The sequence below is a fragment of the Echinococcus granulosus genome (genome assembly GCF_000524195.1).
Source record: "Echinococcus granulosus chromosome Unknown EG_S00059, whole genome shotgun sequence".
Taxonomy (NCBI): Eukaryota; Metazoa; Platyhelminthes; class Cestoda; order Cyclophyllidea; family Taeniidae; genus Echinococcus; species Echinococcus granulosus.
Genome location: NW_020170439.1, coordinates 283,683 through 303,443, shown reverse-complemented (window position 1 = coordinate 303,443; position 19,761 = coordinate 283,683). Strand labels below are relative to the sequence as shown.

Genomic DNA, 19,761 nt, shown 5'->3' with positions numbered 1-19,761 from the left:
TGATGACAAGGGGATTAAATCTGGGATTCCCCGCTTTTTAATCGTACCAGCAATCCGGTATTTAATAGGTACAGTGAGATTTTGATTAATTTTTTGGAACAATGGATATTTGTTGGACAGAATCAGCATTAGAAAACAAAACAGTTTTGACATATTTTTTTAGAGACTGTGGTGCCTATTATTGACCAGTCTCAAATTTTATTGGCTTCAGTCATTAATTATTCTCTAGGACTTTGCATAAAATTGAATTTAATTGATTTGTTCCTCATAATGCTACAAGAAAAGGTTTCCTTCCAATGTGTGGAATTTGCAGGATTTTTTGCGACTAGTATTTTGGTGAAATACCTCTTATTATGTGATCGGCTATTAAGCTAACCTTCACTAACGTCTCCCCATCCGCCACTTCTGCCTTCTCTGCCTTCTCCGCATTTTCAGTAGCGCCTTCAAATGGTCGTGAGCCCTGAGTGTAAACTGGTGGAGCTCCTGCAGCTGCTGCCTCTGCCATGGCACGCTGTTTCTCCTTCACTCGCAGTTCTTTGGCTCGCGTTTCAAGGATTTTCTCGCGATGTGTCTCCCGTTCGAACATGGCGCCCACTGTGGCCTTCTCGTTCTTGGCTGCAGTAGTGAAACCGTCAGACAGCTCAAGGATGGTCGTAACCCCGGAATGAGAGCCTACGGCGACTAGCTGACCCTCTTCGTTGACTCGGACACAGTGAAGTGAATCATCCGAGACCTATGATAAGGAATGGGAGACGTAAATAACGTAGACTATAAAGTAAACAGAGTGCTGAAATACTTTTATGAATAGACAGGGAACGCGATAAGATATGGATGGTCTTTCATCAAAAAGAGAATGTTCAAGGGTGTGTAATGGTACAGAGCAGTAAATTTATTCTTGAACAAAAACTATGGAAGATTTGTGGTGTATTAACATTGTGGAAAAACAATTTGGACTAATAATTTGGTGGGGGAAATGATAAGTTTGCGCTTGAACTATCTAAACAGAGAGTGTGAAATAAGTAGTAGGTTTCGAATGAGGGTCTAGAACCTAACCCTTTTTGTAGGTGGGCTAATTTCATCATAACTATGAGAACTTTTATCCCACAATCCATAAATCCTCAAAAAACTTTTTCATCAGAGATTTTTAATGCATATTTTCAAATCTGCTTGCCCATGTAAAATAAACGTTTATGGGGTTTAACCACAAACCACAGGCAAAGTTGGCTGTCTTCACATGATTACATTCTTGCGTCTGCCATCTACTACCGGCATTTTATTTCAGATCCTTCCGTGATAGAGTAGACCCTACCTTGATAGTTAGCGCAGGTTCGCGCTGCTTGAAGACGTAGTCCCAAATCTCCAGACATCCATTCAATCTTGTCATAAAAAACAATGCCGGACGAACTGGACTCCAGCGTCCATCAGTAGCTCCTACAATAAGTAAGCATCACAGTCACTTTACTTGTCAAAGAAGGTAGACCCAAGGTTACAAGTTAGTAAACCTAACCCACCCGAATCGTGGTAGGGCGTCCACATTATGGGGTCGTCTTTCATATCCTCCGACCAAATACGAGCTGACCAATCACCCACGGAGAGGAAAAACTTGGTGAAGAAGGGATTTCGCTGCAACGCATAAACAGGTCCCTTATGTCCTGAAAACACTGCAGCCACCTTCTCAGCAGGAGATTTTCCCTTTCTATTGCAAGAAATTATCATCCCCTAAAAGAATTATTATATGGTTCTGGAAGAGAACCCGATACACGTGGTGGATATGTTAGACACTGGAATAGTCATACCTGTTCCGTACCAGCCATGAATTTGGTGGGAATAGTGGGTTCATATTCTAGGGCATAGGCGCCAACAGAACAATTGAGTTCCTGATTCTTTGTAGGATCCAAATAGAGGATTTCGGTAGGCTCATTCATCTTACGCACATCCCACCACAGCACTTGACCGTCGGTGCTGGCGGAAAAAAACTCGGTGCCCGTCTTAGATTGAATCCAGATTACTTGCCAGGCAGGGTCCCTATGACTGTTTTCGACTGGTGAGAGTTCGGCCGGAAGGGAGCCCTTACGACGATCCCAAAGACCTTATTACAGCCAGTATATAATATGCATATATGTCCAATAAGAAACTAATGTATTGCTCAAAGTCTTATTTGGTAGAATTGATGGGTTTAAAATTTTTGAATGATAAGCTTCACTACTGCCTCATAAATGATTCCGACCTCTGTATTGATTGCAGTAATAGGCTGGCCTGGTCCAGACAAATAACAGTCATGAATTTGACATGTATTTGCAAGATCTAGACCGGAGATAAGGCAAAAGCCCCCTTTATGGCTGAACAAATAGAGAGCCCCTGAAACTGAGTGACTCCCTATCCCTACACAAAGTTTACAAATAACCAATAAAACTTCCCATAAAGAATGGCCTGCGGTATACTTTTTAAATACCAATTTACATAAAAGTTTGGCCCAGATAACGGCTTTCTGGCCTCTTCCTCATAGACGTTATTAAGTTAAGCGATTGGTAAAGGAGTATCCAAACCACAAATTGCTGTCTGTGACGTAGAAATGCTCTAAGTAAACCCCTACTGATGATGCTTTATTTCAAAAATCCAAACCAGTTATGCCGAAATGCCACCGAAGGCGGGTACCTTCTAAATTTACTTTAAACTTGAGATCTGCGAAATGATTAGAAAGAAACAGACTTTTTCCAATACATCAAGCAATTTACATCTATTATCTGATGACAGGAATAGTCGTGTGTTCCTGGACTATGGTTGTACCCGAGCATAGTCCAGTCTCTACCGATAATGTAAAAATGAGTCCTTCTCCGGTACAGTGCACCTAACGGAGGCCGAGATATTCAAAAGGCCTCTTAATTGCTAACAGTGAAACTAACAAGCTATACTACTTTTTGATCACCACATGACGTCGTTTTCATGCTGCCTAAGCGGCTTTTTGTCCAGTTCATTTTCTTGTTTATGGCAAACGTAATTTTAGGGGTGCTAACCTCTGGGATGGCTCACGTATTAGAGAATGGATCGTAACTCAATGTAGTAAGATTATCTAAAGTGGATTTCTGGATTGATGGTGAATGCGACCTACAAAATTTGTAAACTCACATAACTGTCCATTATGACATCCTCCCACTAGAGTATGCGAGTCTTTTGGATTAAATTCAACACAAACTAGAGATGAAGGAGGGGAAAGAACTAAGTCTGGTCTGTTTGGATTTGAGAAATCCCAAATGTAGGAGTCCGTGGATACATCTGCACCATTTTCCAAAAAGCCAATGTTGCTATATGCAACGGCAATTTTAGTTGGTCCCTCTGGGAACCAGCTAACATAAGCTGCAGTCCGCTTGATATCATTTATGTCACTAAAATCTTACAACACAAGTGATTTGGGGTCTACCGAAAAACATTTACAATTCTTGCTGAGGGCGGTTCTTCAGAAGCATCATAATCAATGTCATTGAAATATTCTTCATAGATATTCAGTGCATTATTTTGCTTAATGCAGTGTTCAACTGACTAAGAAACGCACATATTTCGCAATTTTCTTACGCTGGCTAAAGCATGAAGCGTGACTGTATAAAGTTCGTCTTTTTCAATCTTTTTCCTATATCGTTGAACTTGTTCAGGTTCGTTATAATTAACATCTTTTGGCCATCCACCTTCTGTGTGATTGATACCTCGAACCTCGGATAAAACGCGCTCCGTATTAACTTCATGTTCTGACATTTCACTTGCATGCTGAATACCGCGAGAAACAGGATTTCTTAAGATAAATTTTTCAGCTAACTCCGGATTTGGTGGAATATCAGCGTGTATTTCGGAAGCACGGTCAGAGAAATTGCACTGCTTTCCAAAATCAGCCCTCTTTCGGGTATAGACATAGCGTATATTCATAGTTTATTTTTATAATCTGTAAAATTAAAATCTGTTAATCAGGAAATATGAATTTACGTCAAAACAAGCCTCAAACTTGAAGTGACGCAAAATGATTCTTTGCAATAGCCTGGCCGACTTTTATGGTACATTAAAACTTATTAAAAAACTTATATCAAATTTTTTTTACACACAACATGCATTTATGCAGTATAGTTACTTAAAAAGGTGAATATTTATGCAATTAAAAATCCGGGCAAAATCTCCACGCAAAATGGCATAAACAAAGACATTTAAGGTTGAGCGCAGTTAAAAAGCGTGTTTAAAGTAACGAACCTTTCCAACCAAGAAGGGTTTTTTAATGCAGCGTGCAAAAGCGAATTCTTATTGCCTGCAGCTTCTTCAGGTTTACTCTCTTTAAGAAGCTGATTATTCCTAAGATACTTTTTTTCCACCCGACAGCAACTAGTCACAAATACGATCCTAATACCTTTTTACAATTGCATGTCCCTAAATGCTTGCACTCTCCCTCCCCGTATTTTATTCTTGCGATAAGCCACCCCAGATCTTACGAGTGCTTCAACCACCAATTTTTGACTACTATAACGTATCCTCAAGCCGTATCTTATAAGGACAGAAAACAGCGGCTCGTTCCTTGTAAAGGCTTCAAATGCGAGCGGTGGATGAGACGGCAGCTCCCCGCACCATCCAAAGCGTCGATTCATAAGCGTACCACATTAAGCCGAATCTTAGCGGGCACAGGTCCAGCCAAGAAATGTCTTAACGAGTCCCCACACCTCAGTGGTTGATACACACTGACCGTCGCGTTGTTCATGCACGGACCAAGCGCGAAACAAGACCTACTCCACAGGACGCACCCACCAAGGGGACAAACCCCCAAACAATGCGCTTGAACATCCCCACGGGAAGAAGGCCCGAAAAACCCAAGTTCATAAAGGCACATCCGTGGTGTTCTCAGCAACACACACAACGAGGTAATTACAAGCAGTAAGACACGTCGATTTGTCTAATAAAGAAATCTGCTTTCATCCACATATTGCTCTCAAACGAATCCAATTAATGAGGTAGGCATGCAATGCTTCAGCCTGGAAAATTACAGTTGTCGACAGAGAAGTCCTCCTCAACGCATTATGCGTTTCCTGATAAGTCTCCATAGATCCTTCTAAAACTGAAAAGTCTCAATTTAAAGCGCTTATAAAAGGTGGGTAGAAAAGGAAGGTAAACAAATGGAGCAAGGAAGTAGAACCAGAGATTACATACTTAGACAGATAAAGTTGATTTTGAATAGTCTTCGGGAATTGGAGCTCTTTAACACGTTGTTCTATGTTTGACCAAACATCAAATTCACCACCTGAACGATGAGGAAAAAGAATGCAACTTATTTAAAATTCCAGATGTTAAAAACGCGAGTAAAAAACACACCTGTTTTACTTACTAACCAGCAAAGCATTTACGAAAAAGATTCTTTAAAAAACGCGTACCATTGCATACCTGCTGGACACCAGACTAATATGATCAACAACAAAAGCAGTATGCTAATTTTAATGAAAAAAGTAAACGATTTACTACCCGGAAAAATATCCAATAGCACTGCCACGCTAACGGTACTTGAAACTAATCCCTTATTTACCACTAGTTACTATTCACCGAATCAGGGAAGGGAGACACTTACGCTCCTTGCTCGATTGGATTACGGTCATAAGTTGCTGCAAAACTCGCCACCGGCAGAGGGTCTTAAGCTCAAGGACGTCTTTCGAAAAAGAAGAATAAAAAGTAAGCACACAGTAGACATTCCTATTCCTTTATTTCAACTACTTAAGCTCCCAGCTCAACAAAATCACACCCGAAACGTAGTCCAGAGAAGAAAAGGTTACCGATCCACAAAAATCGGTACTAGGATTAAATGCCTTGTGGGCAGTCGTTTCTTTCTGTTAAAGCATCGACTGAGTTGTGAAGACCAATGAGATGAGAGTGACTGAGAGTGCCAAAGACGGGGTTTATAAGAAGAGGCAACGTAGAGATTTAAGCTTAGTCAAAGTGCATATTCAGTCATTACCATCTTAGCATCATGGTCTCTCGTTCATACTCAGTCCCCGAGCCCTTCTTTACGTTAATAACAAAATATTCTTTTACAATGAAATGCCTTACTACGTCTTTAGGAATGACCCGGGTTCTTCATCTGTATCTTCCCAACGATGCAAATTGAGTTTGAAGTGGACCTAGCAATGACAGGGACCACCTACCGTGCCTCAGGAAACCTACAAACCGCATATCGACCTCAGCGAATCCCCAAGCAGTGGAGATGAAGGGAGAAAGAGTCAGACTGGGAGCATCCCGTCGCTCCAACCAGACCTCTCGACGGAGCGTACGCGCTGCACTCGGCGGCAGGTCAGCGAAGTGGTAGGTTAGCAAGGCTTCAAGAAGGCGGCGACCGGTCCAACGAACTGCCAGAGTCATTGTAAAGTCAGCAGCTGGCAGACCGACGACTGTAAGAAAGACGCCCAGTTAATGACTGATACTAGTAAGTTGAAACACTTGAGTACCACCAATATCTCCAAACTGAAAAGGCCACTGAATCATTGACATCAGCAGATGGGTGCGTTTGTGAGCTGAGGAGTGTGAGGCAGTAATGATAAATGTTTTTTCGTGAGACGACGATGCTCAATTACTGGCATGCGCAGGTTAAAATCCCCCTAAACTACGATTGCTCTGTTGACTAGGAACGCTGTGAGACTCGGTACGTGTAAACAAAATCTACGGCAGTAATATGCTGCTTAATTACGAAACCATTAGTCTAGAATGCCTGTCAATGATTCTATAACAGTCGAGCACACAAAAATGTAGTTAAAACAAAAGCCTACAGGGATACTAAGAAAATTCGAGCAGGACTTTCGCGATAAAGAACCAAATAACTAAATAAAGCTATTTAAAACATTCTGTTGGCTAAAATAACAGTCATTACAGCGAGACGTTGGTAAGGAACGTGTTAGGTAGTTGAAAACACCCTCGTACGAGTGAGAGTCCGAAAGGGAAGCTAATTACCATAAGCCCGAGCATCCGCCTCACTGAGCAAGCAGTGCGCGAGATCGCAGTAGAGCAGGCGATCAACTGGCGAACCTGGGGTATTTGGATGGATCGACACGCCGACACAGGCGCAGGTGCCGCGACAAATTTCGGGCCAGTGAATGCGCCACGTCGCTGCCCGAACAGGCGCCGAGACTTCCCCTGACAGGACGATGGATGGCACGGGATGAGATAAGTCGACGTGAATTTGTGGTAGTCCACGTCCTACTTGCAACTCGACCTGAGATGGATGGTGAGGTTTGGCAGCATATTTGTTTACGTACTGGAAAGGGGTTAGTGTCAGGGAGACGACGAAGACGGTAGGGATGTCTATGAGATTTGCGGTATTGCGGAGGCTGATTGTCATCCCATGTAGGGAGATCAGGAGCCAGAACAACATGTCTGTCTTGACCATCGAGAATAGCAAAGGATTCGAGGCACAGTTTTCCGATGCAAGGCAGCATTACAAGAAATAACTCAGCAAACCGTTTCCTGGAAATTTCCGTCCGAAAATAGGCCCAAAATAATTAAAAAACATGTTGGTCACCCTTTGCAAAATAGAGAATGAGCAAAATGAAACGTAGTATTGCGGCGCTAGCCGCAGTCTTCAAAAACACTAGAGTCCACCCATTAAAAAAACGGATTGGGTTAGGTGTAATGAATTGCTTGTCCTTTTTCTACCATCATTAAAAGTTGCTGACGCACAGAGAGGGCCCTGTACACCAACCAAAAACCAGCGTATTTTAACAAGCTGCTTTAATTAATGCAAATTAAAACAAAAACTGCAAAATAACTTTTAAGTGCGCAAGCAAAAGTGCCGTATTATAAATTTTACACAAGTAATATTATCTTTTTTAATTTAAAACAATGGAAAACTATAAACATTATTTTGCCTTTGACATAAAAAGGCAGAAGAAGGTGTCTGTCATGATTTGCTTCAGCTGCTCACAATTTAAACCTGTAAGCATATTTAAAACTGCATTTGTCTAGGTATAGGCCTAAGTTTGTTTTAGTGGCAAACCTCACTTAAGTGCTTAGTGCGGTGCAAAAACACACAAGCAAACTTTTTAGTTTGCTCAATTTTTTCTATTTTGGAATTTTTTTGGCAGATTCACACTGTCCGCACAAGGCTGTATAACAATGTAATTATTTTCGACTCAATGATAGTCATCACACTGCTTTGCTATTTTTGCTTTGTTGTTGGTACTATATGGATTATTCTAACCATTATTCTAACCATTTTTAATTTAGTTGGCCTTTTGATTGTGGTTCCGCCCGTTTATTCCCTCTGACCTCTACTTGGCGGTTTTCTCGTCTGTTTTTCGGTATGCCAAACTATATTTATAACTACGCAAACACCAAGGACAATGAGCACCTGTTTTATCGCATCAAGATGGCCGCATTTACTGGCTACTACATTGGTAAACCAAATCTGGGGTGTTTGGTCATTGTTATTAGGCTCCTTTAATGCGGGTCTCGCTTACCTGCCCGCACTGTTGACCGGGCGTAATGTTTATGGAAGCGGTATTAAGGCAGTCCGTATTCTGGCTCTTGGACGTAAATTTTGTTTTTGGGACTTATTTTCGTAATAGTATCTGCTGGCGTTGCACACGCCGTTGCTAGTTATGCCAGTGCAAAACTCCTGAACAAAGAACATAGTCCGTTCAACCATGCAATTGGAGGTGCTGCTGCTGGTTTCCTTGTTCGTTATAAGGGTAATCTAACTGTGTCTGTTTATTGTGTCACCTTGGTGTCAATCAATCAACTGTGCTTTTTATTTCAGCACCTTTAGCTAGTCAGATGAACATGGTACTTTGCTTCGCAGCCCTCTCCGCAATAGGCAAATTTTGTGAGATATTGAGGCCACAATTCGCCAATCAAAGCGTTGGCCGTTGCCGTGGTTGTGTTCCCAACGCCTACATCTCACTGAACCACCGCTACATGAACAAGAAATGGCGAGAGGAGGAGGAGGAATTGGAAAAATTCTTGTAGATCTTTGACACTGCGTTAGTTTGCAAACAAATTAGAAACAAATAAAGCGGCGTAGTTTGGCTCTCTTTCTCTCCCTATTCGTTGTCATTTCCTAGGTACTTTAATGTCAGACCGTTTTCATCCTGTTTAGATTATGAAACCGTAATGAAACAAGGCTCGGAGCCTGTCCATAATTTGGTTCGTGTTTCGGTAGCGTATCCAAGGCTGTGTCAGGTCTGTGAAGACTACATCATAACTCCGCGATGCACAGCCCGACAATGCATCACATGTGGGTGTCTGCTCCACGCCGTTTGCATTGGCAGGGCGGCAAGATGCCAGGGATCTTTATCCACTCCCTCTGCTTCTGGCTCCGTGTCTTCAGGAAATAGCGAAGTTGTTGTGAGCGATACCGATACCTCCGCAGCCGTGACTCTCTCTGATCAGGTTAGATCCTTAGTTTTTCAACTTAAAGCGAATATATGAACTCTACATTCGATTCCTGTTGGGAGAGGACCATTTTGGGAAACTTGTTTGCTATTTGGGTTTTGTTTGTCGTTTTCCTTATTCTACTTTGCCGACTGCCTATGTTTTAACGAGATTTTGATGTGATAAGTTAATTGAAAATCTGGTTATTTGACTACGACATATCAGCGGTATCCTGTACCCATTTTCCTACCATTAGCCTCTTGCTAACTGGTCAGTGGAGCAAGTTCTCCAGTGGCTGGTCGTAGTGGGCTTCTCACGCTACGCCGTCCTCTTCCTCGCCTACAACATCAATGGCGAGAAACTGCCAGGTTTGTTGAAACCTCTTAGTCCACTGGACGACATCAAAGACGCTTTTGCGCGCCGCGTCCTGAAACGCGCTATCATGGTAAGTGTCGCTGCTTACATAATTTGGGTAGGTGCAATTTTATGCTTCTCAATAATCATTTAGACCCTCATTGGAGAATTGCCCTCACCGGCTGATAGGAAGTTTGCCTCTTCCAAGGACTCTTCCGTCACACCGCATGCTGATCTGCATTTGCAGAACTTTACCTGTGAATTGGCGTGCTGCGTTTGCAGTCTCCCACTTTTAGGTGAGTTAGGTTGTGACGAATTTAGATTGTAGTGTCATCCGAAAAATCGGCATGTTTTATTCGCACACACGATTTTTCCTCCCTTTGAATTGCTGAACACACAACTTTGTCATTCGTCCAACGATGGTTTACTCGTATCTATTTACCATCCGATTTAAATGTGGAAGTTTTTTGTTTCATACGTCTGCCAGGACAAAAATACTTATGTTTCCACTCTAACCTGAATGTTTGTCAATCACACTAGTACACCTTAATCTCTATATCTCGAGTCATATCTGAAGCCACAGACATAGGCAAAGTCGTGACAGCGAGACGTAGGCAGAATTGGCACCGTTGATTTTCATTCAAAGCGAGTATCCTTCTACTACATAGTCTCCTTTTTTAAATCTCCACTCTCCCGCCTCGGCTATCACAATGTAGTCGATGCCTTTGAAACCACTTACGATGCAGATGTCCAGATCATACGTTAATTCTTTCCATAAGGAAAACACTTGATTTTAATGCCATTGGTGTGTCTTATCGACCTCGAAAGATCCAGTATTTTGATTTATTTGTTGACTGCTGGATGGTGCTCTGCACTTATTGCTTTTCACTGACCAATCGCTATTTGTTGGAACAGTTGTTTAGAAGCAGGGCCATTTAATAAGATACATGAGATGGCTTCTTTAAGCTACTTTAATATTTCTTTCTTGCCATCGCTTTTTGTTTTAATGCTCCTCTCCCATCTGATTTGGTTATTAGCTTATTGAGCCGAGTATTTGAGTATTTTACATATATCGTCCAATTCCTTTTTTCCAGTTTTTGATAACCGATTGCATTAGATAATACCGCAAGCAGACTAGCTGAGCTTAGAACAAAAGAAACAGACGTAATTAATAATCCTTTCCTCACTTTCCTCCTCTGGGCCGTGATGGTCAAGCTACGTTGGAGACCCCGGTTGCGGATAGAAGGGTTGGGGGTACGGGCATGTGTAGAAAATGGAATGAAGACGGTAGTACCCGCGGAAATAGTATAGGCTACGTACTCGAATTATGAATAAAGCAATTTAGGAATCGAACCATATCTTGCCCCACTTCCATTTCTGTAGGGCTAACCTCTCAGGGCTATCAGTGCAGCACCTGCGGTAGTGTCTTTCATCGCATTTGTCGCATCTTCACTGAGGAACATCCAGCCTGTCCGGGTCGGTTGTTGATAGAGACACTGGCCTCGTCACAAACCAGTTTTGATTCACCTCCCCCGGATTTAGACTTGGGCCAAAGCGGTGGTAAACTGCCTGTTGCGGCACCGGTCATAAAGCATACCTATTTAACCGTCCCACTGGATAAACAGGTGAGTTTTCACTTCTTTTTTCAAATAGCGTTAGATTTGAGCACCATCTTTGTTGCTCTCTGCGATTACTACCTGGAAGATTTATTTGTCATCGTCTTTTTCGATAATTTGCGTTCGAAAGGAGTGCTTGAAAGCCAACTTTGGATGTTAGATGTTTTTCACAAGTGACCACTTTTGCTTTTGCCATGAGGTCGCTCAAGCCAAAAGGGTGACTTGATTTTACGTGTATGACAAAAGGGTGCTGCCGATGCAACACTACATGCAGGACCATGTGTATCCTACTACTAATGGCCAACAGTTTTTTTGTGGGCTTGCTCAGACACTGTTGACCAAGATGAACGGCGGCGTCATACATTGAGGAAATTTATTGCGAATGACGGGACACAATTTGCGAATAATTTATTCTCACGGTACAGTACAGCTGTGGAATATTTGGCCACTCTAGCAATAGTTTAAATAGGCGATGCGACTCTGGAAAATCCTTTTTTTCTTACTATGAGGAACTACTTGTTCCTGTGGGTGAAAGCAATTCAAGATAGAGGTGTCAAGCTCAACTTCCAGCCGTTTTTAACGCGAGTGATGGAACAGTTTGTTTTCGCCTACACTGAGTGGAGGGAGAAGTAAATGAGTACCGCATGCATTAAAAACGGATGACGGTGGACTTCAACAGCTACCTCTGTTCATCGCGCCTTTCACGTACCTCATCAACATGCGGCGTACCTTTCAGACTGCTGAAAGACTCAACTGTGATGCGGAATGACTTTGTATTCCAACGTTCCTTAGGTAAGCGAATGTATCATTGGTCGTCCAAGCCGATTTACTCACTGGCCACGAGATTGCTAGGGTTTTTAATTTTAGACGCAAAACGTTTGATGAAATTGGAATTAGCAAGCTATTGTACCTTTGTAAAGCGAATGCTTCTAGGCGTTACTTAACAGAACTTCAAGTACTGTTTTGTTCCCCTTCTTATTTGAATGCTTGTTCACTACAGACTTTCCCGCGTGCATCAATTCACACACGAGAAGGCTTCTTATAACAACTCAGTCTTTGTCAACCCCTACTGGCTTTCCAATAATTTCTCAACACGTTTACTTGGTGGTTTTGGAGACTTATTTCCAGTTCCTCTCATCGCCCCTTTCAATCCCCGCTTCAAATGACCTCTTCTATGATGAGACTCCACTTTTATTCGTTTTTTTCTTTCATAAAGTATATTCACTCACAATTTCCTACTTCTGCAACTCTTCTGTAGCAAAATCTAATCCAAATGAGGTTTTTTTTACGCGTTCATATGCCGTTTTCATAGTCACTCTCCTATAATTTTCATGCGTTTGAGTGTCTTTTGCATTGGAGTCTTCCAGCCTCCAATATTTTGTTTCATTGAAGTCAATTAATCATCAAACATGCTATTGTCAGAAGGGCTGGAGCCTATTCATGCATGATTTTCCTTAGATTACTGACGCTGACGAAGTACCAATCTTTCTCTCTACCGCCACTCGCATTTTTGAGCAACTGGCGACTTACAACGCGCAGGAGACAACAAAGCAGCGTCCTTCACAGCAGTTCCTACCTTCATCCACCTCATTCACTTCTGCTTTGCCGATGATAAACTGCGTGGATGTGTACCGATCCTCCGCGACCGGTCGGGAGCTCTACGACCTTGAGTGTGCCTACGCCGATCGTCTACCCACTGATCTGGAAAAGATGACGTCGGTTTCAACGTTGCATCGATTGGTTCGACTAGCGCAGATTATCAAACACTTTCTCAAACTACTCCCCGAGCCTGTGATTCCCGCAGAAATGTACCAAGGAACCCTGGATTTGGCACCTGGCAACAATAGCAGCAGTGCATCCGCCACTTCCGGTGATAACTGTGAGTGTGAATAGATCCGTTAATAGAAGTTAATTAGGTCGCATCAATTGTTAATGGTGCTAGTACTTTTATAACCCATATTATCAACTTCAACAACCTGAATTTTCTATTTCCGTGGCCCTTGGATCCCATTGGACCCCCAATCGGATAAGCGATGGATAAAGACATCAGGGCAGATGTCTTTATTGGCTGACGTGTGTGTGGGTGTGTAAGCACTGCGTTACGATTTGGGTGTGGAGCTCTGACATTTGGGTCTTGAATAATGCTGAAGACTGGCCATTGGTGTGGGTCTGAGTTTGAGTCTTTGTCTACATTTGAGTCATTCGTTCGGCCAGTCATGACCTTGGATTTTGAATGGTTATTTGAGCATTCAAAATGCAGCTATCGTGACTTAAATCATTCACGATGGCCTAAGCGAGAGATAGCTTTTGAGATGTTTGCGAAAATAGGCATTGAAGCAAAACGTACAAAGTTGCACAAGAACGTTGTTATTGGATTCGTGAGCATTCCCAGCTTTGTTATTATGTCCGTTTTCTTTCCTTTCAATTTTGTCGGTATGTCTTCAACTCTAGCGCAACCACCTAGCCAGAGTTAATCGCGGATCGTTTACCCACTATTTAATACAGGTTCAATAATACCGTAAACTCGCTCATATACGCATGTTGGAAAAGTGCTCCTTCTGTGTTTTGCAAATCTCTGAAAATTGCTAATCTGTTGGAAATAGGCTAATCACTACTAGTTTAGCCTCTCTTCCCGAAATGACAAATTCATCCCTCCTACTTTCTGGTTCATTTCTGCAGGAGCGAAGTGCAAGCAATTACCCCTATCCTGTTAATTGGTCTAAAAATATCCGATGTTACCAGAGTGAGGGTAACTTAATAGGCTACTTTCGTTTTTTGTTATACAAAACGAGACATCGTAGTGTCTGTGTGCTCAACGCTGCAGCCTGTATCCCCCGCCTAACTAGAGTAGATCGGTCTTATGAAAATGTCTCTAGGACCATCTCACTTTTCGGTATTTTTTGCTAATGACAGAAAAGGTTGGCATTTCTCATGTGAAATATGGCGGTATTTCCTTTGATTCCTAAGATACAGTATGAGGTCCTCTCGTAAGTATGACGGCGGTATGAGGTATGAGATCTTGCGTTGTTGTCTTAGAAGAATAGCCCTTTCCCCAACTAATTGTCTAGTCCTAGCTGTTTCTGGACATGCATCTGTCCTAAAACATCTTATATTTTATTGGGTTGGTAGATCTCAGTCGTAGCTCATTAGTTGGCTTGATTTAGACTTCCCTGGTACGATGAGCTGACGTCTCTCCTTCAGACTCGCCTTCTACTATTCTTCTTTCAGTAGGGCTTGTAGTTAATTTTATCCCCACTGTTAATTTCCTACCGTTTTGATTCACTTAAGAATGAAGTTCTACAAGCTGCACTAAAGCTTCTTTCACGAGAGTAATTCCGTAACCTGCGTCCTATCTGTTGAGTTCTTTGATTTGGATTAATCCTTATTTCCCACAGCCAACATTACATCACACCTCTCAGATCCATTCAGGAGAAGCATCCTCCTGTCTATCATTCAGACCTTCTCCATCCACTTAAGAAAATGGATTAAGAATGCACTACTTAGCCTGAACCTATACATTAGCGATATTTCTTGGTTGCATCTTCTGCTTACTCTTCAGCTGGTCTGGAAGAATTTCTATCCTCCCTACCTCCTCGTAACCTCGCCACCCTTCGGCATGTAATGCAACACGTCGGCTTTATCCTCTGCCACCAACGTCTCCTCAAGGTTCGTCTCTCCGTTGGTCAACTTCGGCAGCCATGTGTTGCTAGTTCCGCAACCACGAGTAGCACTATCGATAATCTCGACGACCCCAGTCTCATCCTCTCCATCCTCGCTCATGTCCTCATGCGACCCACCTGGCGTCGCGTGGTGCTTCTCACCTCACCTGATGGTGACTTTCGACGTCTGAAGGCACTAAAGCGCCTCTTTGAACACTTCAATCGAACGCCTGGAGCTACTGATTTTGGCGGCCGAACTCATAGTCGATCGGCGCGGTCGGTTAAAAGTGAGTTTGTTCTGGCGTGTGTTTAGCTCCCCGATTTTCTTGCCTGAGCCCGGCACCACAAATGTGTGCCACTTCCTCTATCAACGTAACGCCAACTAATTTTATTAATTTGTAGGACTTGAAGCTACAAAGTAGCTGCAAGGCCTTCGTGGCTTAAGGATATTTATGCTATTTATTTCTTTGAACAACAGTTTAGTGAAGTAACAGTTGGTGCTGTACTAGGCCAATAAAGCATTTGTTTTGTACAGGCGCCAACCCTCGTCTCGTGTGTTGTATGAGTTTTGTCCTTACCTCCATTCTTCAAAGAAGTTAGTCCGTTCAGTATCGTCATTTGCTTACAAGTTTTATTTTTTTCCCGGATCTATTCAAGCCGGAAGAGCTGTATCCTCTAGCATTGCCATCATAATAGCAACAGATGATCGGTACTTGGTTGGTGCGTTTTGTAGGTTCCAACCTTCACCCGATCCGTTTAAAAGCGAGGAGCTTTACATCATTACTGATTTAATTGTCAAGTGATTATTTGCTAAGCTGCTACACGGTAAGCGCTAACCGCCTGGCACATTTCAGAATCGTTGATTTTTACGGCTGCAGAGCAGTGTTGTCGAGTTGGTTGTAAATTCTACTGTTTCTCCGATTCGCTCTTTCTTCTAACTGGTTGAAAACGACTGTTAAAACTTGAAACTTATAACTTTTCCCCACTTGATTACGATCACTAAATATGACCTCTTTAAAATGGTTTTAATGCTTTTGTTTAAGCGAATTAAGCCCCTTTATTATTGCTGACCAAAGTTTTATGTCTTGCTAGGCTACTTCTCCCGAAACTTGTATAGGTTGCGCTGCTTATTTTTATCCAGAATTTGCAGCTGAATTTGTTCTTTTTGTTCACGAAAATTCAGGAGAAAGGTCTAAAATGAAGTCGGGTATTTTTTGTGTGGAGCTTATGAATAAAAAGTACGGCGGCATCGAAGAGAGATGTATTTACAAATTATACGGCGGTTCAAATCGAACGGGGATATTCACTTTCCTTCACACAAATGTGTGTGACTGCGGTAGCCATATTTGCGTTAGTAAGTGTGAAGTATGAGGTCTCTCGGGAGCCAAGGCATAAAGCTTGCGGACATATATGCCTCCAGGAAACTTGAGGTGCAGTATAGTATGGCGATGGGATGCTCAATCACTCAGCACATAGGCACATGAATAACATCGCTCTTTCAAAAGTGCTTGTATGTACGCCTGTCACAGATTCTCCCAGCCTTGGTGACACCACTTCCAACCTCCAAACTCAGCTGTCACTTCTGTTAACGTGCGTTTGGCTCGTGAAACACTTCATCGATGCGTAACATTTCGTGTGGTGACCTTCTACTGGAAACAAGTTTATAGGTGGCAATGGTAAACAAAATCCAGCTCTGAACATTTATATCCGCAAAAAGTTGGCGCTTGTTTGGTACCAAGACAGCTTTCTACTGGTCGATTCTTCCTTTTCCGACTTAAAAGTTGGTGGAGCTTTGCGCTGCAAGTGCTTTGAAGAAAGAAAACGAAGCTGTTTTTAAGTAGCTGATTTGCTATGTCAAAACTATTAGGTACAGTAGGAAGTGTACTTAGTAATTTGTGCGTCACCCTTAATGCATTAGCACTTGTTTTGATGTTTAGTTTGGATAGCCACAGAGGGTTGGGAAAACATCTGCGAATTTTGACTCCTCTCTCGTTTTGCCAAAAGCGTTTGCTACTGTAATTGCTTCAATAAATAGGAAACTCGAGATTGATTGGTGGTCGTTTCCTTTTTGAGTAATATATCGTTGAAATATGCTGTCTCATCCACGGTGAATAGGTGTGTTTGTTATGCTGAAGCGGTAGCTTTCTGATACTTTATTTTTCAAAGCCAATTCCAAAATGTAGCCTTTCACTCTGTAATTTCTGATTTACCCAATATCTTTCCTGCTTGATAGCTTAAGTCTCACTGCTTCTAATGGTTACAGGTAGGTCATCATTTCCCTGGTTTCACTACGGTCAGAAGATTCAGATTGGCCTGCGCTCTCCATGGGCTCTTGATGATGCATTGCCTTTTTCCGGACTGTCTGCTCTTAATTAGCTGTTCATTTTCTTTCACAAGCTGGCTAATCAAGCCTATTTAGAGGCTGGATCATTATGGCAGTTGTTTAGACATTCCAAAGCTTAAATGAAGGAGCATTCTTTATTTTTATTTTTCCTGCTCTAGTATCTGCCATTTCCGAGGCTGTTATAAAGCAACATAAACACTGGATGCTTGCCGATATGATGCGTTATGAGAAATCTGTTTCATGGATTAATAAGATAGTAGAAGTAGAATTATGCGCGTTTTTTAATGCAAATAAGTGAATCCACTCTATCAAAATGGTTTGTTTCACGCCAGTTTCATGGCATTTGTGACGCGGCGACAAAGCTTCTAATAGAACGCATGAGTAGCATTCTCAGTTTCTTATAGGTAGTGGTCTAAAATATTAAATAGACTGGATTAACTTTTCTTCTTCAAATAGCTACTTTCACCGACTAATTTATACGGTGACTACGAGTGAAGCGGTTCACTTGGCATTATCCAAACTAAAATTTAAGGGGTAGATATGGTCAATGTTTTTACGGGTAGTGATGAAACTGAATGTGCGATGCCTAAGTAATACCCTCCGGCATTCAAACAGCGATGTCAATCAATTAGCTTATTTGACTAATAAATCGATGCTGCTACGGGCTATGGTGGAACCACTTATAACCGAGGTGCATCATCAGTTGAACATATTTATCCAGCGAATAGATCTACTCAATCCAACATTGTGGAATAAGTAGTCAAACACACTCTACTTTCTAATAGGCTATGAATGCTACGCTGAACTATTGGCCCAATCCGGTGGTGGGTCGATTCGTTCAGTAGCACCTTCGTCTGCAGCAGAGGGAACAGAGGCAGCCTCGCAGTGGGCCCCACCGACAGCACAATCTGTTGAGCGTAATCGGCACGATCTTGCCACACGCGACTGGTACTGGGGCGATGTTTCACGCTCCGAAGTGAGCGAAGTCATGCGCGAACGACCCGACGGCGCTTTCTTGGTTCGCGACTCCTTTGCCACCACTGGTGCCTTCACGCTAACTGAGAAGTGCGTTTTAACAGTCGAAATACCCGCTTCTAGCTTTTACAGATCGTTCTGCAAAGCTCTTCTAGTTATCTGATCAAAATTCCCCTACCATGATAGGATGTCTCTAAAATCGTATTTCCAGATAATCGGTTAGTTTGACTGCATAAAGTAAACCAGCATTATTTCTTATATTCGGTTGAAGTTAGCGTTCCCACTCATAAATTACTACAGGAATACTTTTCCTCGTCGGAACAGTTGCTGAATTTCCTAAATATGCATATTGCTTCTTCGTTATATGTGCTGTTCTTTTTAGCCAATGTCGGTCACACTATTGACGAAAATCCCATGCTTAACCGTCTTTGTGTAGAGTTTGAATCCAAGAATGAATAATTTACCCCCGATGCGGGAGTTGAAAGCCATCTTGCTGACTTTTTTGTGTGGAGTAAGATGCGTGAGGTATGGCTTTTGTTAGACATCAAGCCAAACGCCATTTTTTTCTCTTTTAATCTTGTAAATGATTTCACACAACTGTAGTAGTGTTGTTAACTACAACTTGGTCAAAAAGTACAATAAAATACTTTCGTCACTTCCTGATCACTGACTGAGTTATCAAACAATTTCATATCTCTACCAGCTTCAAACGGATACGCAGGACTTGTAGACAAAAGCAGAATGAAAATAATTCCTATCTTTCATAAATAATTTTCCTTTCCAAATATGGCGTTCATTCGGTTTTGTAAATGATTGTATGCTACCTACTTGTTTGTTTCTTTTGGCAGCAACTGAACATCACTAGAAGTTGCTTTCATGTTCCTATTTTTGGAGAAGTTTGCCATCACCAAGGCGATAAGTTTGTAAGAATATACCGATCAGTGGCTTGAGAGAGGATGCCAGTTTCGATAAACACAACTGAGCTAAAATGCCGCTTGGTAGGAGGCCTGAGCCGTCCTGCAACTTAGGCGGTGGATAGTAGTGAGGATTTGATGGCAAGGCAAGTCGAGTTTGTTCGCCGCACTACTATTTGCTGATACAATTAATACTCAGTATGCTTTAGATCTTGATTCTCAGTAGTGAAGTGATGTACTGCACGTTCCTGGATGCATAATTGTTGAGTTCTTTGCGATCACCTCTTTCTTCTCCACCGAATGAGATGGCATATTTAGTGTAGAAGCAAACACGGTGACAAAATCATCAACACTTCTCTTTGTTGAGGAACACGTGAAGGAGTCACCAACCTCTATTCATCGACTTCCAACGGAATATCCTAATTAGATAGATAGAGCTTGCAAGGGATACGTTGGGGGGAATCCCACGACGTGCGTTTAGATTAAAACGAAAATTCTGCTTGCACAGGTTCCCTCCCTCTTCA

The 19,761-nt window shown here is 42.2% G+C and overlaps 2 protein-coding genes across 2 annotated transcripts in view; one reads left to right on the top strand and one right to left on the bottom strand. All coding sequences in view use genetic code 11, as the record gives it.

Moving 5' to 3' along the window:
* Window positions 1-7,442, bottom strand: part of EGR_06565 (Dynein intermediate chain 3, ciliary) — a gene marked incomplete at both ends in the record, with an annotated part of 7,995 nt that extends 553 nt beyond the window's left edge. The window contains 13 exons of the mRNA XM_024495814.1: window positions 377-733; window positions 1,310-1,431; window positions 1,512-1,719; window positions 1,797-2,089; window positions 3,127-3,383; window positions 3,419-3,537; window positions 3,571-3,885; window positions 5,013-5,083; window positions 5,162-5,266; window positions 5,588-5,665; window positions 6,159-6,401; window positions 6,958-7,219; window positions 7,263-7,442. Of these exons, the coding sequence (XP_024349774.1) occupies window positions 377-733; window positions 1,310-1,431; window positions 1,512-1,719; window positions 1,797-2,089; window positions 3,127-3,383; window positions 3,419-3,537; window positions 3,571-3,885; window positions 5,013-5,083; window positions 5,162-5,266; window positions 5,588-5,665; window positions 6,159-6,401; window positions 6,958-7,219; window positions 7,263-7,442 (2,610 nt within the window). The remainder of the gene's footprint in view (window positions 1-376; window positions 734-1,309; window positions 1,432-1,511; window positions 1,720-1,796; window positions 2,090-3,126; window positions 3,384-3,418; window positions 3,538-3,570; window positions 3,886-5,012; window positions 5,084-5,161; window positions 5,267-5,587; window positions 5,666-6,158; window positions 6,402-6,957; window positions 7,220-7,262) is intronic.
* Window positions 7,443-9,114: 1,672 nt separating this feature from the next.
* On the top strand, window positions 9,115-18,486 carry EGR_06564 (Phosphatidylinositol 3-kinase regulatory subunit beta; the record flags this gene model as incomplete). The annotated part of the gene is made up of 7 exons (XM_024495813.1): window positions 9,115-9,393; window positions 9,632-9,820; window positions 9,884-10,025; window positions 11,113-11,354; window positions 12,861-13,224; window positions 14,905-15,291; window positions 18,134-18,486. 7 exons carry the CDS (start codon window positions 9,115-9,117, stop codon window positions 18,484-18,486), a joined length of 1,956 nt encoding a protein of 651 aa, XP_024349773.1.
* Between the last annotated feature and the right edge of the window lie 1,275 nt (window positions 18,487-19,761).